Below are 20,563 nucleotides of genomic sequence, written 5' to 3'. Positions count from 1 at the left end.
CCTCTATTTATACTAGTTGGTGAAATTTGGAAATTCTGGTTATCCCCTGGTTGTAAAAAAAAAAAACGTGAGCCGGGGAGGGCGGGGATAAGAAACAATAAACGTGATTATCAATAACTAAAAAGATCCAGACTCGAACATTCCATCTTTTTTTGTGTATATAACCACAATTGCATTGTGCTTCAATATCTACTGTAGGTTTACTTTTATATAGCTAGCGCGATATCTCCGAGACTACAAGATTACTGTATGATTGACCCCAGATATTACAACCTTATATCACGATTACACAATTTGTTACGTAAGCGTAGATCAATCGAGATTTGCATTTAGCGATGCTCAAAATAATCAACCTATTAGAGGATTCCACAATTGTATCCTTGCGATGAAAACTTATGACCAGGTCATAAACCATTGGTATTGTGTATTGTTTTTATCTTGATGTGATGACTTGATCACGGAATCTAGAATATTTTGTCGTTACTAATTCGTGGGGCTCGATTGGCTATTAATTACAAATGTCAGATGCGCACTAAAAAAAAATCGTCCGTTGAAGATTGCTATGTCAGATGCAAAAGGAAAAACAAAAAAAGAAAAATCACCTAATTCCTCGGAACGAAAAACCCATCGAACCGATATTTGCCTCACAGGGCTCAAAATAAGTCGGTTACGCTTACTTCTTAATTATCCCAATTAAGAATAAATTTATAGTTTTGCTTTGGTCGAGGAAGAGATTGTGGGGTTTGAAAATTTGAAGTGAATGTAGTTTAAATCTAGTATTCACCAAATTCCCCTCAGTCAATACTAAGCCTAGTAAGTGCTGGTTACCTGGTAACTCTCTGTATCAAACCTGTATTTTTTTTTGTTCAATTGTATAAGGCTAAGAACAGCGGCATTGTGCCTGCCCCGCCAAGGTGTCAGAATTTCACCCCACAGCGGACAATATCCGAAAACATCCAAACTTCCGCGGATGTGAAATTTTCCACGTTTTCCATTATTTGTTGATCTAGAATGAATATTTACAACTTACACTTTGTCGCTCTTCGTAGAAATATTTATGTAGATATATACGTTGAAAAACTAAATACACATGTTCATTTTCTCGTTTATGGGTTTTGAGCAACAAAGTCAACACCCTTCTTGATGTTACCGATCAAAGTTTCCTTGGCGGTCTTGACCAATTCTTCTTCGTATTCAGATAATTGACCTAATGGGTGGACAGTCTTGACACCTTCAACACCCAAGGTAACCTTGGAAGAGAAGAATTCAACACCTTCACTCTTGAATAATGGAGAGTCAACAAAGGTTGGTTCAATGACGTCCTTTTCACCAGCTAAACCATCCAAGACGGCACCAGCAAATCTAGCACCAGCTTGAGCCATGGATAAAGTGGCAGAACCAGCACCATCCTTAGCCTTGACAACTTCGTCACCACCGAATTGGATTCTGTGGACTAAAGCATCTCTGGTTTCAGCATCCAAGTCCTTGTGGTTGGTTTGGGATAATAATGGAATAATGGTAATACCAGAGTGACCACCGACAACAGTAACCTTTTCGTTAACTGGGTTAGTACCAGCAACTTCGGAAACGAATCTAGAAGCTCTCAAGACATCCAAAGTGGTGACACCAAACAACTTCTTTGGGTCGTAGACACCCTTGGACTTGTAAACTTCAGCAACAATTGGGACAGTAGAGTTGACTGGGTTAGAGATAATCAACAAAGCAGCCTTTGGAGCGTAGTCAGCAGCAGCCTTGGCCAAGTCTCTGACAATTGAGGCGTTGGTGTTGAACAAGTCATCTCTGGTCATACCTGGCTTTCTTGGGACACCAGCTGGGACAATGATAACATCAGCACCGGTTAAGGCTTCTTGCAATTGGTCTGGGTTGTAACCCTTGACGGTGGAGTTGGTTGGGATGTGGGAAACATCGGCGGCAACACCTGGAGCACCTCTAATATCGTAAAGAGCCAAGTCAGTGACCTTGTGGTTCAACTTCATCAATAAGGACAATGGTTGACCAATACCACCACCGGCACCTAAGACAGCGACCTTGTAGGCAGCAGAAGCAGAAGAGGAGAAGGATCTAGCAGCAACTTTGGAAAGCATTTTTTTTCTATTATGTTGTTGTTGTTATAAGAAAAGAACACACAATTGAAATAAAAAAAAATCGACGTAAAGGATTCTTATTCTGTTTTATACAACGGAGTTTTGACCACCCTTTTTTTCACCGCGCTTCTCTCCAGATTTGTGAATTTTTTTCGGGCTTATGCGCACAAGGACCAATCAAATTCAAGAATTCCCCCCTGCACTATCCGCGCCAATTGAAATTCTCCTTCAATTGTTGAGCACACAGGTACCAGATGACATCCAATTGACTCGGTATGTCTGTATTACCATGTACTGATAGATCAATTGATTGCAATTGAGTGGTTAGTTGTATCACTCTTGTCCCGGTTCATCCGACAGATCTCGCTTTCTTTCTGGACTTGAACTCCAATTTATCCGAAGAGATCTTTTCCACGTGACATGTACTCATATTCCGAAATCAAATTACAACCGGTCGGTTCCACTTTAAGATAAAATGCCTCGGATTCGACTGAGTTTATCTGATCCTGGATACGGCTGGATTCAGTTGATTTTCACTTGATTTAATGCCGGGGTTTGTTTGGTCATGTTGGAGTTGCATTGAGTTAGTGTAAGAAGTTGTAGAAATGGGCCATCGGAAGTTATTTACCGGGATAAAAACGTCAACTTCCCGATTGAAGTAAAACGTAAATGTATCGCTATGTGTTCCTGCCAGGTCAGTTGAGAGGACGACCTTCGTGTTTCCCGTCTTGTCTCAGATGACTTCAACATCATTTGGGAGATAGTTCTGCAAAAATATTTGACAAAACATTGCATCCAGATTCTTAAATTCAAATTGACTACCTCGCCTACCTTGTCAATTACAAGGTATCTAGGCTCTAGATGGTTTGTATCTAATATGTCAATTCCCCATAGAGGTCCACCAATTTAATCTTGCCTAATTTCGCATCTGGTAGCACTGTGATGATATAAGCTCTTTGTTTTTTTTTGTTAACCAAAACAAAAATATGGTTTACCGTATTAGTTATCAACCATGTCAGAGCCCAGGAAGTTAGCAGAAAAACATTCCATGGATATACCCCATGTGACATCCATCGAATTACCCTTGAATGTTAAGAATCCAGATCGAGCAATTGCCATGCTTGGAGGCAAGGACCGAATCGCAACTGCAATAAATGCCCAATCCAACCCCAACCGATTCAATCTTGCGCTTGAGAATACGTTGGAGTTACGATTACGTAACGATCCATTCCATCACCCTATACAATCGCTGATTGGTACCCAAGAGCGAGTATTGTTGAAGATGTCCATCCCTAAGAAGAGCTTACCTCCTGATTTCCATGACAACCCCAGTAAATACCCTATTCGAGAGTTACTTGAGAGAAATAAGCAGAATAAAGAGACCACCAGAGCTAATATCCAGCCCGTGGCTATTGTCGATCGAAACTATCTGTTCAAGTCAATTGCCGATTTTCAAGTGTCTACCAAGAATAATCCCATAATTCAAGAATTCAGTAGTGCTATTCTTAACGGAAAGAATTTTGATACAATGGACAAGTATTTGCAAAGCCACAAGAACTTCGTAGGTCTTGATGATTTCAAAGACGAGAATTACTTCAAGAATACCGAGCATGGATTTATTCCACCTCCTGTTCTTTCTCCTATTAGATTCCCATTCGATTACAGGTATCAGAAGAACCCATTGACTACTGCAATCAAGGATGTCAAGAGTGGAGAGATTAAAGTGGTGCCTAATAGAAGTACGATGAAGCTATACACAATTATGCTTGACTATCACACCGGTGACATACCTCGTCATCCTGCTTCTGAATTACAGGAAAATTACAAGAAACTAACGAAAAAGAAATTGGCCGTGAACAGTCCTGATGCTGTTTTGTTGGAATGTATCAAGTGGGTTAAAAGGATATTCAAAATAAAGCCAATTTGGTTAAGGAAACAATTGGAGGATATTATTCCTGATAAGTTTAGAAGAACACTCAAACAAGCCTTGCCTTATGTATCGTACATTTACAAGAGTGGTCCGTGGAGATTTGCCAATATTAAATTAGGAGTTGATCCCAAAAATGATCCTAGCTTTTGGATATACCAAAGTGAATATTTCAGAATCCCAGGATTGAAATTCACCACGTTCATGGCCAACAAGACTGGCAGTCAACGAATAGTTCCTAGAACCATTCTTGAAGCCAATAGACGGGCAGGGAATATAGACGAAGCCAATGAAGTTGAAGTCAGTGAACTGCTATTCTTCAATGGGGTTACATTGCCTTCCACCGTGACATTCCAACTTGGTGATATCTTGGATTTGGATATCACTACAATTATTGAAGATCATGTGAAACACATGGGTAACGATTTTCTTCGCGAACATTGTGATTTCCAAGATGGGTGGCTTAATCGACAAAGTATGGAGGTTCTTCGAAGAATAGTCCGTTACAAGTTGAACCGAATGGTCAAGGATGAACCAATTGATCAAAATAAGATTTACAAGATAATAAACACTGATTATATAGTAGAGGAATTGGGTGGTCTGGCTGAACCTGAGGCAGATGGCGACGAAGCCGGAGACGAGGAAGAAGTGGAGGGAGATGACGAAGATATTGAGGCAGAAGCAGAGGCAGAAGAAGAAGAAACCAATGGAACAGATACTGTTGATGAAAGAAGTGTAATGAACAGGCTAGACGAATTAACGGAAGATGCTTCAAGTAAGTTAAGCAGATTGGTTGGCTTTATCAAACAGGACTCTATAGAAAATTAGTCGTAATATTTTGTATAGTTAAAAAATAAGCCGCACATATATATATTTTTTTTGTCTGTCTGGGATATTCTGTCGGAACAAAACACGTAGAACAAAAAGGATCAAATTTTACCAGCAGTCACGTCACCTAATTCATCAGACAACAGCAACAACAGCCATGACCAAAGCCACCGACGCTGCATTGACCTTATACACCTTAGTAGCAATTTACTTTGCTCTGTACGTTGGTATTTTCCCACTTCCTCAAAAGGTCCATGATGAAATTCTTCCATACTTACCCTTCTGGGGGTTAGTTACATTTGGTTCGTATGCTTTGGCCACTTTAGGATGGGGTATAGTTACATTTAAAGACAAGGAAGACAAGTATAAGGAATTGGTGGGACAAATTGATGAAGCCAAACAATTTTACAAATCCAAGGGAATTGAATTGGATTAGAAGATTAATGTGTATAGGTGATAATATATATTTTCTATAAATACGATAAAGCACCAAACGTGTAGATCTAAAAGGGAAAATAACTTATACAATGGAACTGTTAATAAATAACACTATTCTGAAGTGGCTTGGCTATACTGCAGAAGAAGAAGATGCTTGACTCTGTTTGGATTCCTGAGGTTGCAAAGTGGGTTCACTGTGACTTATTCTAGCCAATTTCTTTGCCTTGAGTTTCTTTTCAACTTCTGCAAATACTCTCATAGCCACAGGGACATTACCCCAACTTTCTTCTTCATCACTTGAGGCAAGTGCCTTCTGCTTTGCTTCATACAATGACGGTTTATTAAGTAACGAAACAGGCAAGTTTTCCTTTCCTAAATATTTCAATGGTGCGTCAAAATCCTCAGGCCATCTCCCGCCTTGCTTGACCAAGAGCTTAGCTGCACGTTTCCTCTTTTCGTTCCAATCTTTAATGTCTTCATCAAACAATTCCCACACACAGTTTATACACCCACTCATGCAACAATTGTCTGGTTCGTCTGGTTTGGCAGGAACAGTCACACCAGCAATCACTTTCGGTTCACCACGGGTAATTCTACTCGAGGACTCACGACCTTCACCTTTGATTCTGCCACCAAACACCTTGGCAATACGTTGTTCCGGGGTAAGCGAAGGGTCTATGTAGTAATTTCCTTCAAATGTGGTTTTAGTTCGGGCTTTCAATCTGGCGAGTTCATTGCTGGTCATTAAACTGGCTTCTATTGGATGGGTAGGATGAGACGAGGTCCGCAATATTAGATCATAGAAGGCATATCTGTGGTTGCTGGCTCTGAACGATGGTGCTTGCGCTGCCGCTGCTGCAACAGCACGTTTTGCTGGTCTTAACCCGACACTCATATTGTTCTACTTCGAATGTAAACTATGAATCTATAAAGTTTAGTTGAAGCTTTGGGAAATTCCAGTTTCTTATCATTCGCAGAAAGTTTGGTCATTGCACCGCAATTTTCATCTATTGGCCAATGCGAGAAAAAAAGAAATGTTGAACCCCACAAGACCGTAATCTAAAAGTGACTAGCAAAAGTTACACATTGTGAACACCAATGGTCTTTAAAGCTTCATCGATACTTAAAAAGAAACCATCACCTAACCCAACAGCCGTCAATGTCAAATCTGTACTCGACATACTTCGATTACTATTTGCAAATCTCTTATATGACTTGTTAACAAGGTTTACAATACCCGACTTTTTCAACTTATCACGACAGTGCTTACCGGTAGGAATTCGGGCAAAGAAAACAGTAATCTTTTCATCACAAATATACCTCCGAAGTGTTTCATACAACACTTGAGTAGCCGAGGCATCGATCTCAGTCATACCTTTACAATCAAATATAATATATTTTATCGATTGCAAATCACGTCTTGTGGGTTGCGAAGGATGTACAAGCAACGAACCGTATCTTTCAATTCTTACCAACTTATTTTTCACATCGCCAACATTGGCAAAATTTAATGGTTCAGGAATCTTAATGAGCAATACCCCTTCAATTTCTTCAATCTCAGCAATCAAACTAGAAAGTTTATCTCTTTGACTGTAATTCATCGCCAACACATCCTCTTCCTCGACGTCATATCCATCACTCTGTCCTTGAAACGAAGCAAAACTTTCCTCGATTAACATATCCGCATCTCTGAAAACAGTGGTATGGGGGATTCTTCCCAATACTTGAATTCGCGACCTGGTGCTATGTTTAATTACACGTGCTACAGCAACAAGCACACCCAAACTGACACCAGCTTCTGCGCTCCAGATTATAGTAACACCACAAATCATAAAAAATGTAACTATCTCATCGTATCCTCTAATCTTGAAGAAGAATCGCAAATCAGAAGGGACTTCCTGAAGAACAGTCAACCCAACAATTGTAGTAGTCAACGATAACACACATTCAGGAAGGTAGTACAAATATGGCAATAAATACACTGCAACAAAGATACTAACCACACTCATTATTATCCCAGCCATGGGCGTTTTTGCTCCTGCTAATATGTTGATTTTAGATCTTCCCAATGCGCCGAACGAAGGTAATCCACTAAACAACCCAATGACAAAGTTAGTCACACCTAATGCCACCAATTCTCTATTCGAACTGACATTGAAGTTGTACTTGGCACCTAATGCCTTCACCGCTGTCGTTGAATCAAAATATCCCAAGATGGTACAGAGAAATGCTGTTGAGAAAGTATGCTTGTAAACTTTGAGTAATCGGAATGGATTCTCCAAGTGAAAAGTCGATGAACTACGTTTAATATTCCCAACAATTTTGACACCTCCTTCACTAGCCCAATTGTACTGGTAGCAGAGGAAAGTAGCCACAATCACCATCAATAACAATTCCGGAAAATAAACAGCCAGTTTCCTATTAAGCTTATTGATTAATATTCCTTTAATAAATCTCACACATAACACTACTCCCAATACATAAGCCGAAATCTTGAACGTCAACATATGTGCCTGATCATAAAACCTAACAATAAACATAAGTTTATCAATGGTGGTAAGGTGTGGTTGTGTCAATGACAATTCTTGCAATCCTAATTCTGTACTCAATTGATTGATAATCATAATAAGCCCCATGGCAGCTATGAATCCCTTAAGTAATGCCCGACTAAGGACGTTATCCAAATATCCCATTCTTGCTATCCCACAGGCAAGAAGCACTCCACTTAAACCAAATGTTAATATGGAAGATACTTCCAAATTCGTCAATTCCAGAAACTTGGACTCATGCATTATTACATCTATTGCTTGTCCATATATGATACCTGTGGATGGAGATGGACCAACAATTAGAATAGGCACTGATCCCAAGATGGCATATATACTAGAACCAATGATCATGGCATAGAGCCCACTTATTGGTGGTAAATGTGCCAACGTAGTTGCAATGGACATAACCAAAGGTATTTGAAACGATGCTAATGATAATCCAGCTAATGTATCTCCAAGCAAATGCGTTCTTGGTTGATACTTTGGTAGCCAGTTAAGAATAGGGATATAGTAAGCAAGGTAGGCATACATATCGAACGATTTGGTATCCTTGGATTCTCCTTGATCATTCAACTTTTGGAATATTTTAAAGTCAAGAATTGATAATGTATCATTGTCATGATTATGCCTACTATATCGTTCTAGCAAGGGATCATTGAAGCTCGATGTACTTCGAACCGACGCGTTGGAAGGTACCGATAAAAGTGGAGGTCGTGCTAATCGGGTCGCACCATGTCGAGGTGTGGGCGGTGAATCATACCGCACTACGCTGGGAACAGGTGGAGTAGGTGCTCTATGGTGAAGCAACCATTGATTTTCGTCTACCATAGCGATTGTGGAGTAGTTGATAGCGATTGTGTGGGTTTGTTTTTATGTTTTGTGTAGTTACGTCATGAGGTCATATTTTGAGCATATCACTTATATACAGGAATATCTATTTTTAGAGTTTATAAGGTGCAAAATACCGTTAGAGGTTGAGATATACGATGAAGCAAATCTTGTATGGTTGGGAACGTAGGCTATGTCCATATAAAGTATAGGTAAAGAAAAAAGACAGGATATTTGTTTAACCTTGTTGATTTTTCATAAATAATAAATTTTTACGACAATTATTTTAACCATGAAAGGACATGCGTAGATTATTAGCAGTTATATCAAATTAAACTACTGGGGCCAAGGCGTAACTTTAAATTTAGAATTAATCTAAAGATTTCACGTTTTCTATATTGATGGCACGACTAGCCAAGAAAACGAGTAAGCATCAATTCCTTCGATCGCTGGGCAATAATTAACACTCAATTAAAATGCCTTATGGAATGAGTGCGGCCTGGCCACATGGTACTATTTTCATAGAACTGAGTTATATTACTACTACATATGTACGGTTTTTGATTTATGAGCTAAGTTTTTCTTGTTATTTCAGCACAGCCTCAAGTGAATCCCTAAAGATACAAAAGAATGTCAAGAAAATAGATAAGAAATTCTAAACAATGGTTAGAAAATCGTGTAGGAAACCGATTTGATCTGGAAAATGGTGCAACGAAGTACTCCGTGAAAGTACATTTAATTGCGGAAAAAAAAAACACATACGAGGGACGATCAGGGTATTTCTCGTATTAACTTCTTTTGATTGTACCAAAGTCCCATAGTTTTTCCTAATATGGATAGGCAAAGATATAATCCCAAACTTCCAGAAAAGGAATAGATAACTAATACATGCGAAGAAGCCAGATTAAACAGGAACTCTACCCACGTGTTAGTCGCAACACTAAAATATAACTAACAAGGGAAATTCGTCTGTAGACAGAAAAGATCTTGTTATTAACATTTATTGTTAGGCACACGAGGGGGGGTATTACAAATGCTGCCAAGCTTGATTGCCAAGACAGAAAAGCGTGCAGGGATTTATTGATTATAATGCGAGTAAAAATTTCAGATAGATCAATAAAATTTTAGAAATTCCTTAGAAAGCAAATCATCTGCAAAAAGATTCATATTTGTAGTCTAATTACAGCCGTGTAAACAGTATAAGCCATGTCCAGACTGTAATGACAACTATTAACTAGGTCACTTAATCATGAAGACTAAGCGAATGGCTTAGGGGTGTCATTCTGTTAAAAAATAATATATTTTCTATGCAAATATACGATGAATTTCACCCAGTCAAAAATCTCATGCTTGTTTTAATGCATCTTGATAAGGCAATCCTTTTGTTTAATCGTTTAAACTTTTATTTCGGCAGTTGGCCCGAAATGAGCCTCTATTAAGCGGAACTGTAAAAGGATTATCAGGCAAAAAAATTCAAGGGCGTTGCATTGCTTTTTCAGTTGAGACGTTCCAAAGTATTGCCAGAGTCAGGGAAAATGAAAATTTCAAGGACAAGGCTGTTTCTTTTCAAATTCCATGATCTTGAATCTAGATTCGAACTTCGAAGCATACAGTTGTGCGGGGGGATTTACTTGCGAACATGACGACGATTGATCCCCTCCTTGACAGGTGCTCGAATACACGAGGGTACCATATAAAATAACCGAAGCACGGTTCTCCACACTTGTTGTAACGCTTTAGAATTCAATTTGCTAAAGGGATGAGTATAAGAGAGTCTACCTAAGTAAAAAAAAAAATAGTTCAATCGAAAAACCTTACAACATGTCAGATCCCACGTGTGCCTTAGTTTAACCTTTTAGGCATTTCTTTTTTTTTTTTTTGTCTTGTATATTTCCACGACAGAGCATCATGTAGTAGCTGCACAATTATTATATCATCACTGACTTCGTCTATGTTTCCGTACATTGCTACCCACGATGTTACAAAATATTATACATACCCATGTCACGCTCAAGAGACCTCGTGGATGTCATCTCTTCTACATGACATTGGAAGTGTGTCGCGACGGAAAAAAGTGATGGAAAAATGACAATAGTCTGACTTATTTTTAGTCGCATGCAGAGTCACCTACATAGCCGCACGAAAATTTCAAAGCCACAAAGAAGCCATGTTGCAGTTTTCCATGATTCGCGCAAAAATCAAGGCTAAATGATTAGAAAACTCAACCCGGTATATAATTGCTTGAAATTATTAGTTTTACTATAGGCAGGTAGAAAAAAAAAATAAGACTCCGTTCAATCAGATACCCTGAAGTAACGAAGAACTACTCGCATGACATTAGGAAATGTAAAAATAAGTTTTGAAATACCAAGCTTTCAAATCGTTGTAGAAACATTGACCAGACCCACGTTGTCAAACTGTCGCCAGGAGACTCTTAATATAATCTAAACTTTCTGCCAATTAAGTGGTGTTGCCGAGCATTTTGTTTAGAAGTGTAAAAGCTTAATTTCTTGGTTTGCTCAGATATTGCTTGGCAGAATTTTCGCAACAATGGTGCTCAGGTTTCTTGTGAGAATTGTGAATCAAATCATCATGATTTCTCCAGGTAATTGAATCTTGCTCAACGAAGCCAACGGGGTGAAGTTTGACAAATCAGTGTTCAAGATCCCCAGATATCATGACCAGCAATCTGTGTCAAAAATGAATGATTAGTGATGTCATTTCTATCGCACCATTTTCCTTTTTTTCTTTATTTTTCCATTATTTTTTTTTAACATTTCCAGATTTTTTTTTTAAAAAAAAATTATATGCATAGTTTTTTTTTCTTGACCTCTCATATTTTTAGCACTTAGTACACTGAATGTAAAAAGACTACAACAACGTGCCCCCCAAGGAAGCATGGTGATGATATGCCCTGGTCACCAGGTAGACATTTGTATAAATATAGTACAATTTATCTTTAAAAAGAAAATTTCGTGTTTCTCTTTCCTTCTTTACTGTCATCCATTAGATCTCTAAAGCAAATCAGTCTCATAGTCCAAATTCACAATGGCTTTACATCAATTTGATTATATCTTCGCTATTGCGATGATCTTTGCATTCTTGGATGCATGGAATATCGGAGCAAACGATGTTGCAAACTCTTTTGCCTCATCTGTTTCCTCCCGTTCTTTAAAATACTGGCAAGCCATGATATTGGCTGCAATTATGGAGTTCTTGGGTGCTGTTCTTGTTGGTTCTCGTGTTTCTGATACTATCAGAAATAAGATTGTTGATGTCTCTGTCTATGAAAAGGAACCGGCAGTATTGATGTTGACCATGTCCTGTGCCTTGATTGGTTCATCTACCTGGTTAACTATTGCCACTTCTATTGGTATGCCAGTCTCTACCACCCACTCTATTGTTGGTGCCGTTATTGGTTCTTCCATTGCTGCCAAGGGTGCTCACAATATCCTTTGGGGATGGAGTGGTGTTGCTCAAATTATTGCCTCATGGTTTATTGCCCCACTTATTGCTGGTTGTTTTGCAACCATCATTTTCTTGATTTCAAAGTATGCTGTTTTGGAAATCAAGGATCCAAGAAGATCTTTAAAGAATGCCATGTACTTGGTTCCATGCTTAGTGTTTACCACCTTTTCTATTTTAACCATGTTGATTGTTTGGAAGGGTTCTCCAAAGTTGAAGTTGAATGATTTGTCAACTGGTACTACTTGTGGTGCTATCTTTGGTGTTGGTGGTGTTGCAGCTGCTTTGTATATGCTTTTCCTCTTCCCATACTTTAACAGAAAGTTGATCCATGAAGACTGGACTTTGAAGTGGTATGATGTTCTTAGAGGTCCTATTTTTTACTTTAAATCTACAGACAATATTCCACCAAGACCAGAAGGTCATGAATTAACAATTGATTACTATGAAGGTAGAAGATATGATGAAGCTGGTAATTTGATTGAAAAGGTTGATCTGATTGAAGAACAAGAAACTATTGTCAAGGAAGGCGAATCAAGTGACTCTGACCATGGTGATATTGAAAAAGTAGCTGAACCTAAAGTTAAGAAAACTACCAGTTCTGCTCCAAAGCACAAGCATCCTCGCGGTTGGAAAGAATACAAGAAACTTTTCAAGCAACCTTCTCAATACCCATACCTTCTTTTCCTTTTGTTGACCAACGGTGTTAGACAGGATGTTATTCACAACCAAGCTTCTTCCAAGGATATCTTAGCTGGTGACTTAAAGAAATTACACACTTCCTCCAAATACTACGACAACAAGATTGAATACATGTACTCATTATTGCAAGCCATCACTGCTTGTACCATGTCTTTTGCTCACGGTGCAAACGATATCGCCAACGCTACTGGACCATTAGCCACCGTCTACTTAACTTGGAGCACCAACACTACTGCCTCCAAGGCTGAAGTTCCAGTCTGGGTTCTTTGTTATGCTGCTTCTGCTTTAGTTATTGGTTTATGGACTTTTGGTTACAGAATCATGGCTAACTTGGGTAACAAGTTAATTTTACAATCTCCTTCAAGAGGGTTCTCCTTAGAATTAGGTGCTGCCATCACTACTGTTATGGCCACCCAATTAAAGATTCCTGTTTCTACTACTCAATCTGCCGTCGGTGCTACTGTTTTTGTTGGATTGTGTAACAAAGAATGGAAATCTGTCAACTGGAGAATGGTTGCTTGGTGTTACTTGGGATGGATCTTTACTTTACCATGTGCTGGTTTAATTGCTGGTATTCTTAATGGTATAATATTGAATGCTCCATCCAAGGGTATTACTTACACTATGTAAGGAAATAAAAGTGGGAATTATTTAGATATTTTTACATAGATCAAGAACTCGGTATTTTTAGGTGTTTATAATTTTTTATTAATTTAATTGTTTTCAAGTTGATCAATTTCTGCTAAAACAAAAAAGATTCCACAATCTCAACTCTTTTTTCTTCTGGTCTGGATTGGTAGTGTCTGCATTACATAGTCAGAGAACCCCCAAGGGGGGTTTAAAGTAGGGGGGGGGGGGAGGGGTTGGATTCCATAAATTTGATAATGGTTTTCGCACGCCCAAAAATTCCATACACAATATACAAATTCAAATGTGGATTCTTCCAACTTGTACTTATTCCAATTTGCATACACAATCACCTTGAAAAATGTCTTACGAAGATAAATTCGATGCATCATTAGATCTTCTTAGACGATTAGATCCTCGTTCCATCCAAACAAATCTCAATGATATCTGTACCCTCGTCGGTGACGAGGAACTCGTGCAGGATCTCTTATCGTCGGTAGATACACCATTAACCACGGCTCAATGTGGAGAAACCGGGAAGATGTACTTGTGTTGTGATTATAATCGTGATGGGGATTCCTATAGATCACCTTGGTCCAATAAATATTATCCTAGCATTTCTGGTGATGAATTGCCTCCTTATCCTTCTGACTTGTTACGACAATTGGAAATCAAAGCTAATGACAGTTTTGATGTTTATCGTGATTTGTATTATGAAGGTGCTGGAGTTTCTTCTGTGTATTTGTGGGATACTGCTGAGGATGAAAGTGCTGGATTAGAAGAAGGATTTGCCGGTGTGGTGTTGTTCAAGAAGGAAACTGAAGATGGATCAGGAAAATGGGATTCTATTCATGTGTTTGAAGTGATTCCTCAATCTAAAACCAGTATTTTATATAAATTGACTTCATCTGTTATTCTTGATTTACAAAAATCTCAAGGTTCATCGTTAAGCTTATCTGGAAATTTGACCAGACAGTTGGAAACTTCCCAAGTTGTTGAATTGGAAGGAGGTGTCAATTTAGAAACTTTCCATTTGATTAATTTAGGTACTTTGATTGAAAAGTCGGAATATAATATTAGAAACTTGTTGCAAGAAGTTTACTTTGACAAATTGAAGGATATAATGTTGAAAGATTTACGTTCTATTGGAGATATTTCCGATAAAAAATTAGAAGAGTTAAGACAACAACAAATTGTCAAAGGTTTACAAAGTTTATAAAGTATAGGTATAAATAAATATTCATCATTTTCTATAAATTGACAAGTCTATCTTGATATCCTCGTCATCGTCGTCGTCATCGGTAACTACTGGCTCTAATAAATCTAAATCATCTTCACATTCTGACAAAACTTCGGTCTGAGTTATTGTCCGGTTCGTTAGATCATCCAAACTCGTTCCAGATTCTAAATTTTCTTTTGTTATATTAGTCAATGTGGCCGTGTAATCTTCATCGGTTAATGAGGATAACACATTAGCTTTTACGTCGTTCACAAACGACCAAATGGACGAGGAAACTGTTTGAATCATATCGTCAGTGACAAAAGAATGCCGCTCGTGCGCTGGCGCATCACTAGTAGACAATCTCTTTGATTTTCCCCTCAAGGGAGACGTGTTTGATCCTATGCTTGAGAATGAACCTTGTGACAGACGGCTTCTATGCGGTGTAAGATGATATTGAGTAGAATGTTGAGTAGGTTCAGGTACCAATGATTTTTCAAACTCTTGTTGTAGTAAGTTATCAAGCATATTCAATGGCTTGGATATTCCATTCCATATTTTATTTGCGGCATTGGATTCTTGAAGAATGTGAGGTAGGTTAGGGTTTGGAGATGTAAGACCTTTTGTCCTGGTCTGGAAATTGTTATTTTGGTGGAGTACTCTTTTGTCTTGGTTTTCTATAGCAGAGCTTCTTATTTCCTTATGCAATGAAGTTTGAATAACTCGTCTCAACTTATTCAACTCTTGTTCGTGAACTGAGAGTTTACTATTTAGAGTCTTTATATTGTCCTTAATTTCAACAATGGACATTTCTTTAAGTGCCAACAACCGTAATTGTTCTTCTATTTTCAAAGTAGCCAACTTTTCATTAGATGGAAGGGCGACGTCATATTTTAAGTCTGGTTTAGTATGGGAATTTGGTTCATCTTGTTTGATTTCAATTTTAGATGGGGTAACCAGAGACACAGGGGCGGGAGTATTACGAGTGCTGGTGCTTTTAGCTGGTGGTGGAGTTGCAGCTGGAGAGACAGCAAATATGTTAAGTCCTTTTGTTCTTAATGAACTTGATCGTGATAACTTGGACGAAACTGAATTTGCTGTCTTTATTTTGAAGTCTGATTGCGTAGATTTACGGTCTGGACTAGGTGTTATTGCTTGTACCGAATTTCGCTGAGGAAGTTGTAAAGACGCACTCATATTGGGTTGATTATTACGTGAATTGTTGTGTTTAAGGGTGGGTTTAAAGAAGGGTCAATAACGGTTGCCTAATTCAATCAAAGTAAGCAAAAAAAAAAAGATTGGTAAACAATAAACCCGCGGTCAAACAAAACAGAAACAAAAATAAAAATAAAAATTATCACGCGCATCACCAGAAAAAAGGCTTGGGGTCTCCGCAAAGCTCTTATGGTATAAAATCGCTTTCTGATATAAAGATTTGGTAACCAAGTTAGTTAGCACAACATGGTTCAATTGTCTATTATGTCTAATGAAAGGCAACTAAACAGACAAGCATATATTATAAGGTTACTTAAACAGTCACCACAGCCACTTTATTGGATCGCTTTCCTTAGTTTAAATCCTATAATCAAAAGGCTATTATTAGACAACCAAGATAAGATAAGCCAATGTTGCAAGTTTGACACAGCAACTTTTGAAAGACGAACAAAGAAATTGGCTAATCTTATTAGTTGCTGTTTTCTTTACTCAGCTACGGTGACTAATAAGTTTATACCCAAAGACTATGGATTAATATACTTTATCATTAACTACTATGGAGAATTGAATACTCCTTCCAACACTAAAATTCAGATCTCCCCAAACTATTCTAAATACTTCAAGTTGGAGACATACAGGAATCATCCAACGTTAGTCAAACTATATGAAAATAAAGAATTCTTTATATTCCCTGCGATATTTGCTCAATTGTTAAGTAACTACTTAACACCAACGAGATACAAGTTAAACCAACGATACTTATCATCAAGTATTAAATCAAGAATATTCGCTCCAATCTGGAAGAACTTTTCATTGGGTGTCAATCATGCCCGATTAAACTGGATTAGTCTATTGAGAAACTACTTAATCCAAAATTACGTTATAATCGGCTTTCTCGGGTTACTTACTATAAAGACCAGGTTATTGGACAGGCTTTACGAAGTGAAATACAAGAAACGTAATGAAACAGAATTGAGCGTGGTTTTGAACTACTGGACGTATAATTTCCATAGAGCTAATTCAATCGTTAATTTCATCTATGCTCCAAATATGATTGCAATTTTGTTGATTACCTTGACTTCGCCAATGTTCAGATTATTGAAACCCAAGGGAGATATTCCTAAAAACACGTTACAAAAACTTTACAAGAGAAACTATAAGTTGTTTTTTAAGAGTTATACCAAGACAATTGGATTTGTTGCTGCATTTTTGACTCTTTACTTGAATGCACTTAATGTTGTCCCCGCGTTAGGTTACAAAGATGAGGAGGAGGATGAAACTGAAAATATAAGGACAATTAGTAAATCCTGGTTAAACGACTTGGACTTGTATTTATTCCGATTGATATTACTATCCAAGTGGAGAATCACCAAAGAGAACCATCCACTGTTTAAAATAATGAAATTAAAGAACTGGATAAGACTTGAAACATTGTTGATGTGTTTTGGTGTTTTCAAAGTAATGAATTTAAATGATTATATCAAAAAGAACAAACAGCAAGATCCAGATAATTATCAAAGACTCAAGGACAATACAATGATCAGAATGGTAGATTGTATCATGTGATATACTATAAATCTAAAACTTTATATACTTAGTAACCACCTGCACCTGGTGCAGATTCTTTACCCTTTAATTTAGTTAACAAACCTTTAAATCTTGACTTGTCTCTATCTTCGTTTTCTGGCAATTCACCAACTTCTTCCACCAATTCATTGACTCTATCCCACAAAGTGCCTCTTTTCAAAAAACCATCTCTCTTTTCCAAGTATTGCTCTTGTTCCTTCAACACCTGTTTGGAATGTTCTTCTCTCTTCAAATTGTAATTGTCATAGAAGTCATCAATGGTTTGCTTGGCCTTGGATATAATATCTTCCTTGGTCTTAGCATTAGCCTTTTCTCTTTCCGAAATTTCCAAATCACGACGTTCCTTCCATTCCTTCAAAGCTTGTGATTCACCCTGGTATTTGTCGCTGGCAGGAGCAGCAGCACCGCCAAAGGCTTCAAATTCATCCTCTTCTTCCTCATCCTGAGCAACTTCAGGAACTTGAACAGGGGCAGAATCGTCAACTTCAGGGAATTGTTCCTTGAATTCATTTATATCGTCATCTTCGTCGGCCCAAACATCCTTGTCTTGCTCGGTGGTGAATTGATCACCCACTAATTGTCGTTCACGAGTTAAGAAATCCGAATCGTCCAATTGCTCGTCTTGAGGTAAGTCTTCTCCGATGGTTTCTATTTCTGGAAATTTATCAGCCATGGTTTGTATTTGTATGTGGATAAAGGGGGGGGCTCTGTTGATATTACTGATTTTCTGTTCGCTGTTTTTTTTGCCCACAAAAGTGCGGGTGGAAAATTTCAAGATTTTGTCGGTAGCGCTCGGCCCTTACTAAATAAGAGGAATGTCTACTATGTGAATGTGAATAATGTACACTATATATAGCTATTCTATTACAAAAAAAGTGACTTGTCAATGGTATACAATCTGACAGAAGTATCCTTACTTCCAACACCCAACCAAAGTTTATCTGAATGTAACTTATTGCTAAAGCTTAACTTTTCGATTCTATTTGCAGGAACAATCAACTCGTCCAAATCAACAATATGCTTAAACTCACTAATAGCTTGAGCAATATCAAATTGGAATACGGAAATTCCACCATTTTCTAAACCAACTGCAACTATAGCGTTGGTTCCAATTAAACCTCCTTTAAATACAGACACCGATGTTATTGGTTGTGGTAATTTTGTAGAAGCAACCAATTCACATTGGCTCTCACCTACTTTCCATAACTTCATATGTCTATCTCTAGATACAGTAACAAAGAAATCTCCATATTGGTTCTCGCCGACCCAAGAACAATCCCAAAGGATTCTGGTATGGGGTTTAGGATTAAGCTCAAACAATTTGAATTCGCCAGTGGTTTCATTTTCAACAGTCCATAAACTAAATTGTCTATCTCTGGAAACTGCAAGCAAGTATTTACCGTTTGGTGAAAATTCAAGACTAGATATGGTCAAGTTATGGCCTTGTAAGATCTGGGTACATTGTTGGAAATCTTGCTTGGCATTAAAAACTCTAATCACAGCATGCTTAGCTGTATTGGATCTACATGCAGATGCAATTAATGATCCGTTAGGTGATGAAGCACAACAACTTATTTCATAACCATGTCCATATAGCTTTTCAATTTCAGGGAAAAGGGTATACCTTTGTAAATATTCTTCCAAAGGTGGAGTTTCAAGTGAGGTTAATACATCATCTTGTTGTGGTGGTTGTTGTTCTTCGTCATCTTGTTGTTGTGGTGCCAAATCCCCAGTTTCTAATTGCTCATTGGCAGCCTTATTGGATAACCCTAACACAGGCAACGACGCAGATTCAGGTAATTCTACATTTTCTTCAACAACTTGAAATCCACATAGTTTCTTTAATAATTTACTCAAGGAATTGGTCATTTCAAAAGCACGAAGAATCTTTTCGTCACCCCCAGAGACAAATTTAGATCCCGTAATATTATCATAACAAATCATATCATACCCATGGATTTGTGGTCTGGCAAATTCATGCCAGGTGGTGAATTGTCTATTAGATCTCCATGGAGCGTATAATCTGGTGGTTTGATCTAATGAAGTAGCAGTGAAGTATTCTCCATTTAAGGACCATTTCAAATCGGTGATATCCCTAACTGCACCAGTAACACCCAATACCGATTCAAATTGGTTTGATTCTTCAATAGATTTGTAAACTCTGAATGAACCAGTTTTACCATTGGCAAGCACGTATTGAGAATCTGATTCTTCGTCAATAAACCACAAACAAGACCAGAACCCTCCTGAGGCACCAGTGGCAGTACTAGCTCCTTTGATTGACATTTCCCCTAATCTGCTTACACACACCCAAATCCCTGAATCTGGATCCATTTCCCAAATCATCAAAGCGGTATCAGCACTTGATGTTAATAATTGTAACTTCTTGTTGCCATTGGTGTATCTGTAACTTGGATGCCATTGCAATCCGGTGACCCAATCATCGTGACCCATAATCAATGCTTCAAAACTGAATGCAGCCCGGGAATTGGTGCCAAAATCGAATTTGTATTGTTTGTTGGATAAAAGAGTCAATTTAGATTCATCTTCGTCAGAATCGTCAATCAAATCATTCAATTTCAATCTCCATAATCTGACATATCTGTCTTGAGATCCACTGGCTAAGATATAGTTTTGGTTGGCCTCTTCAGTGACAAATTGAAGGCACTTAATCCAATCTTCGTGACCAGCTAATTCTGCCACTTTTTCCAAATTGGAGATTACAGATCCTGATAATTGGAAGGAGTAGACGAATAAGGTGGATAATGTACCACCGATAGCCAAAAGATATGATCCATTTGCAATATCAATGTCTTGAATGGCTAAAGTTAAAGGGTAAAAGTTTGATTTGACTTGGAATTCTTCACCTAACTTAAACTTTTCATCTTCAAAAACCCAGAGAATAATCTTATGATCTGCACCACCAGTGACAAATACATTTTCATTAATGACGGATATACAAGTAACTGAATGCTCATGGCCCTCTAAAGTTTGAAAGTACTCATAGTTATCACCAGTAGATTTCCAAACAACAACTTTGTGGTCTTCAGCGATGGATACTAAGAACTCAGAG

At 38.0% G+C, this 20,563-nt stretch overlaps 11 protein-coding genes across 11 annotated transcripts; 6 read left to right on the top strand and 5 right to left on the bottom strand. All coding sequences in view use genetic code 12, as the record gives it.

Annotated features, from left to right (window-relative positions):
• Positions 1 to 573: 573 nt before the first annotated feature.
• MDH1-1 (malate dehydrogenase) lies at positions 574 to 2,152 on the bottom strand (the record flags this gene model as incomplete). The annotated part of the gene is made up of 1 exon (XM_007372465.1): positions 574 to 2,152. One exon carries the CDS (start codon positions 2,103 to 2,105, stop codon positions 1,107 to 1,109), a length of 999 nt encoding a protein of 332 aa, XP_007372527.1.
• Positions 2,153 to 3,117: 965 nt separating this feature from the next.
• SPAPADRAFT_48158 (transcription factor TFIIIC subunit) lies at positions 3,118 to 4,860 on the top strand (the record flags this gene model as incomplete). Its single annotated transcript, XM_007372464.1, has 1 exon — positions 3,118 to 4,860. The coding sequence occupies one exon, from the start codon at positions 3,118 to 3,120 to the stop codon at positions 4,858 to 4,860; it is 1,743 nt and encodes a 580-aa protein (XP_007372526.1).
• A 137-nt stretch (positions 4,861 to 4,997) lies between these two features.
• On the bottom strand, positions 4,998 to 6,256 carry SPAPADRAFT_58265 (uncharacterized protein; the record flags this gene model as incomplete). The annotated part of the gene is made up of 1 exon (XM_007372462.1): positions 4,998 to 6,256. The coding sequence occupies one exon, from the start codon at positions 6,191 to 6,193 to the stop codon at positions 5,429 to 5,431; it is 765 nt and encodes a 254-aa protein (XP_007372524.1).
• DPM3 (Dpm3p) lies at positions 5,018 to 5,296 on the top strand (the record flags this gene model as incomplete). Its single annotated transcript, XM_007372463.1, has 1 exon — positions 5,018 to 5,296. One exon carries the CDS (start codon positions 5,018 to 5,020, stop codon positions 5,294 to 5,296), a length of 279 nt encoding a protein of 92 aa, XP_007372525.1.
• SPAPADRAFT_58252 (uncharacterized protein) lies at positions 6,180 to 7,930 on the bottom strand (the record flags this gene model as incomplete). Its single annotated transcript, XM_007372461.1, has 1 exon — positions 6,180 to 7,930. A coding segment is annotated over one exon (1,501 nt), but the record flags the coding sequence as incomplete, so codon positions are not given.
• A 1,030-nt stretch (positions 7,931 to 8,960) lies between these two features.
• Positions 8,961 to 9,800, top strand: SPAPADRAFT_58251 (uncharacterized protein; the record flags this gene model as incomplete). The annotated part of the gene is given in 2 exon segments (XM_007372460.1): positions 8,961 to 9,034; positions 9,050 to 9,800. 1 exon segment carries the CDS (start codon positions 9,152 to 9,154, stop codon positions 9,332 to 9,334), a length of 183 nt encoding a protein of 60 aa, XP_007372522.1.
• Positions 9,801 to 11,670: 1,870 nt separating this feature from the next.
• PHO89 (Pho89p) lies at positions 11,671 to 13,671 on the top strand (the record flags this gene model as incomplete). The annotated part of the gene is made up of 1 exon (XM_007372459.1): positions 11,671 to 13,671. One exon carries the CDS (start codon positions 11,724 to 11,726, stop codon positions 13,470 to 13,472), a length of 1,749 nt encoding a protein of 582 aa, XP_007372521.1.
• A 139-nt stretch (positions 13,672 to 13,810) lies between these two features.
• SPAPADRAFT_58249 (F-actin-capping protein subunit beta) lies at positions 13,811 to 15,452 on the top strand (the record flags this gene model as incomplete). The annotated part of the gene is made up of 1 exon (XM_007372458.1): positions 13,811 to 15,452. The coding sequence occupies one exon, from the start codon at positions 13,831 to 13,833 to the stop codon at positions 14,686 to 14,688; it is 858 nt and encodes a 285-aa protein (XP_007372520.1).
• Positions 15,453 to 16,167: 715 nt separating this feature from the next.
• On the top strand, positions 16,168 to 17,469 carry SPAPADRAFT_131868 (uncharacterized protein; the record flags this gene model as incomplete). Its single annotated transcript, XM_007372457.1, has 1 exon — positions 16,168 to 17,469. One exon carries the CDS (start codon positions 16,168 to 16,170, stop codon positions 17,467 to 17,469), a length of 1,302 nt encoding a protein of 433 aa, XP_007372519.1.
• CLC1 (Clc1p) lies at positions 16,606 to 18,184 on the bottom strand (the record flags this gene model as incomplete). Its single annotated transcript, XM_007372456.1, is given in 2 exon segments — positions 16,606 to 16,628; positions 16,642 to 18,184. 1 exon segment carries the CDS (start codon positions 18,161 to 18,163, stop codon positions 17,498 to 17,500), a length of 666 nt encoding a protein of 221 aa, XP_007372518.1.
• A 118-nt stretch (positions 18,185 to 18,302) lies between these two features.
• Positions 18,303 to 20,034, bottom strand: SPAPADRAFT_58246 (Elongator subunit; the record flags this gene model as incomplete). Its single annotated transcript, XM_007372455.1, is given in 2 exon segments — positions 18,303 to 19,980; positions 19,994 to 20,034. The coding sequence occupies 1 exon segment, from the start codon at positions 19,942 to 19,944 to the stop codon at positions 18,355 to 18,357; it is 1,590 nt and encodes a 529-aa protein (XP_007372517.1).
• Between the last annotated feature and the right edge of the window lie 529 nt (positions 20,035 to 20,563).

The sequence above is a fragment of the Spathaspora passalidarum genome (genome assembly GCF_000223485.1).
Source record: "Spathaspora passalidarum NRRL Y-27907 unplaced genomic scaffold SPAPAscaffold_1, whole genome shotgun sequence".
Taxonomy (NCBI): Eukaryota; Fungi; Ascomycota; class Pichiomycetes; order Serinales; family Debaryomycetaceae; genus Spathaspora; species Spathaspora passalidarum.
The sequence above is the reverse complement of the archived record's forward strand: the minus strand, read 5'-3'. Positions and strand labels throughout refer to the sequence as shown.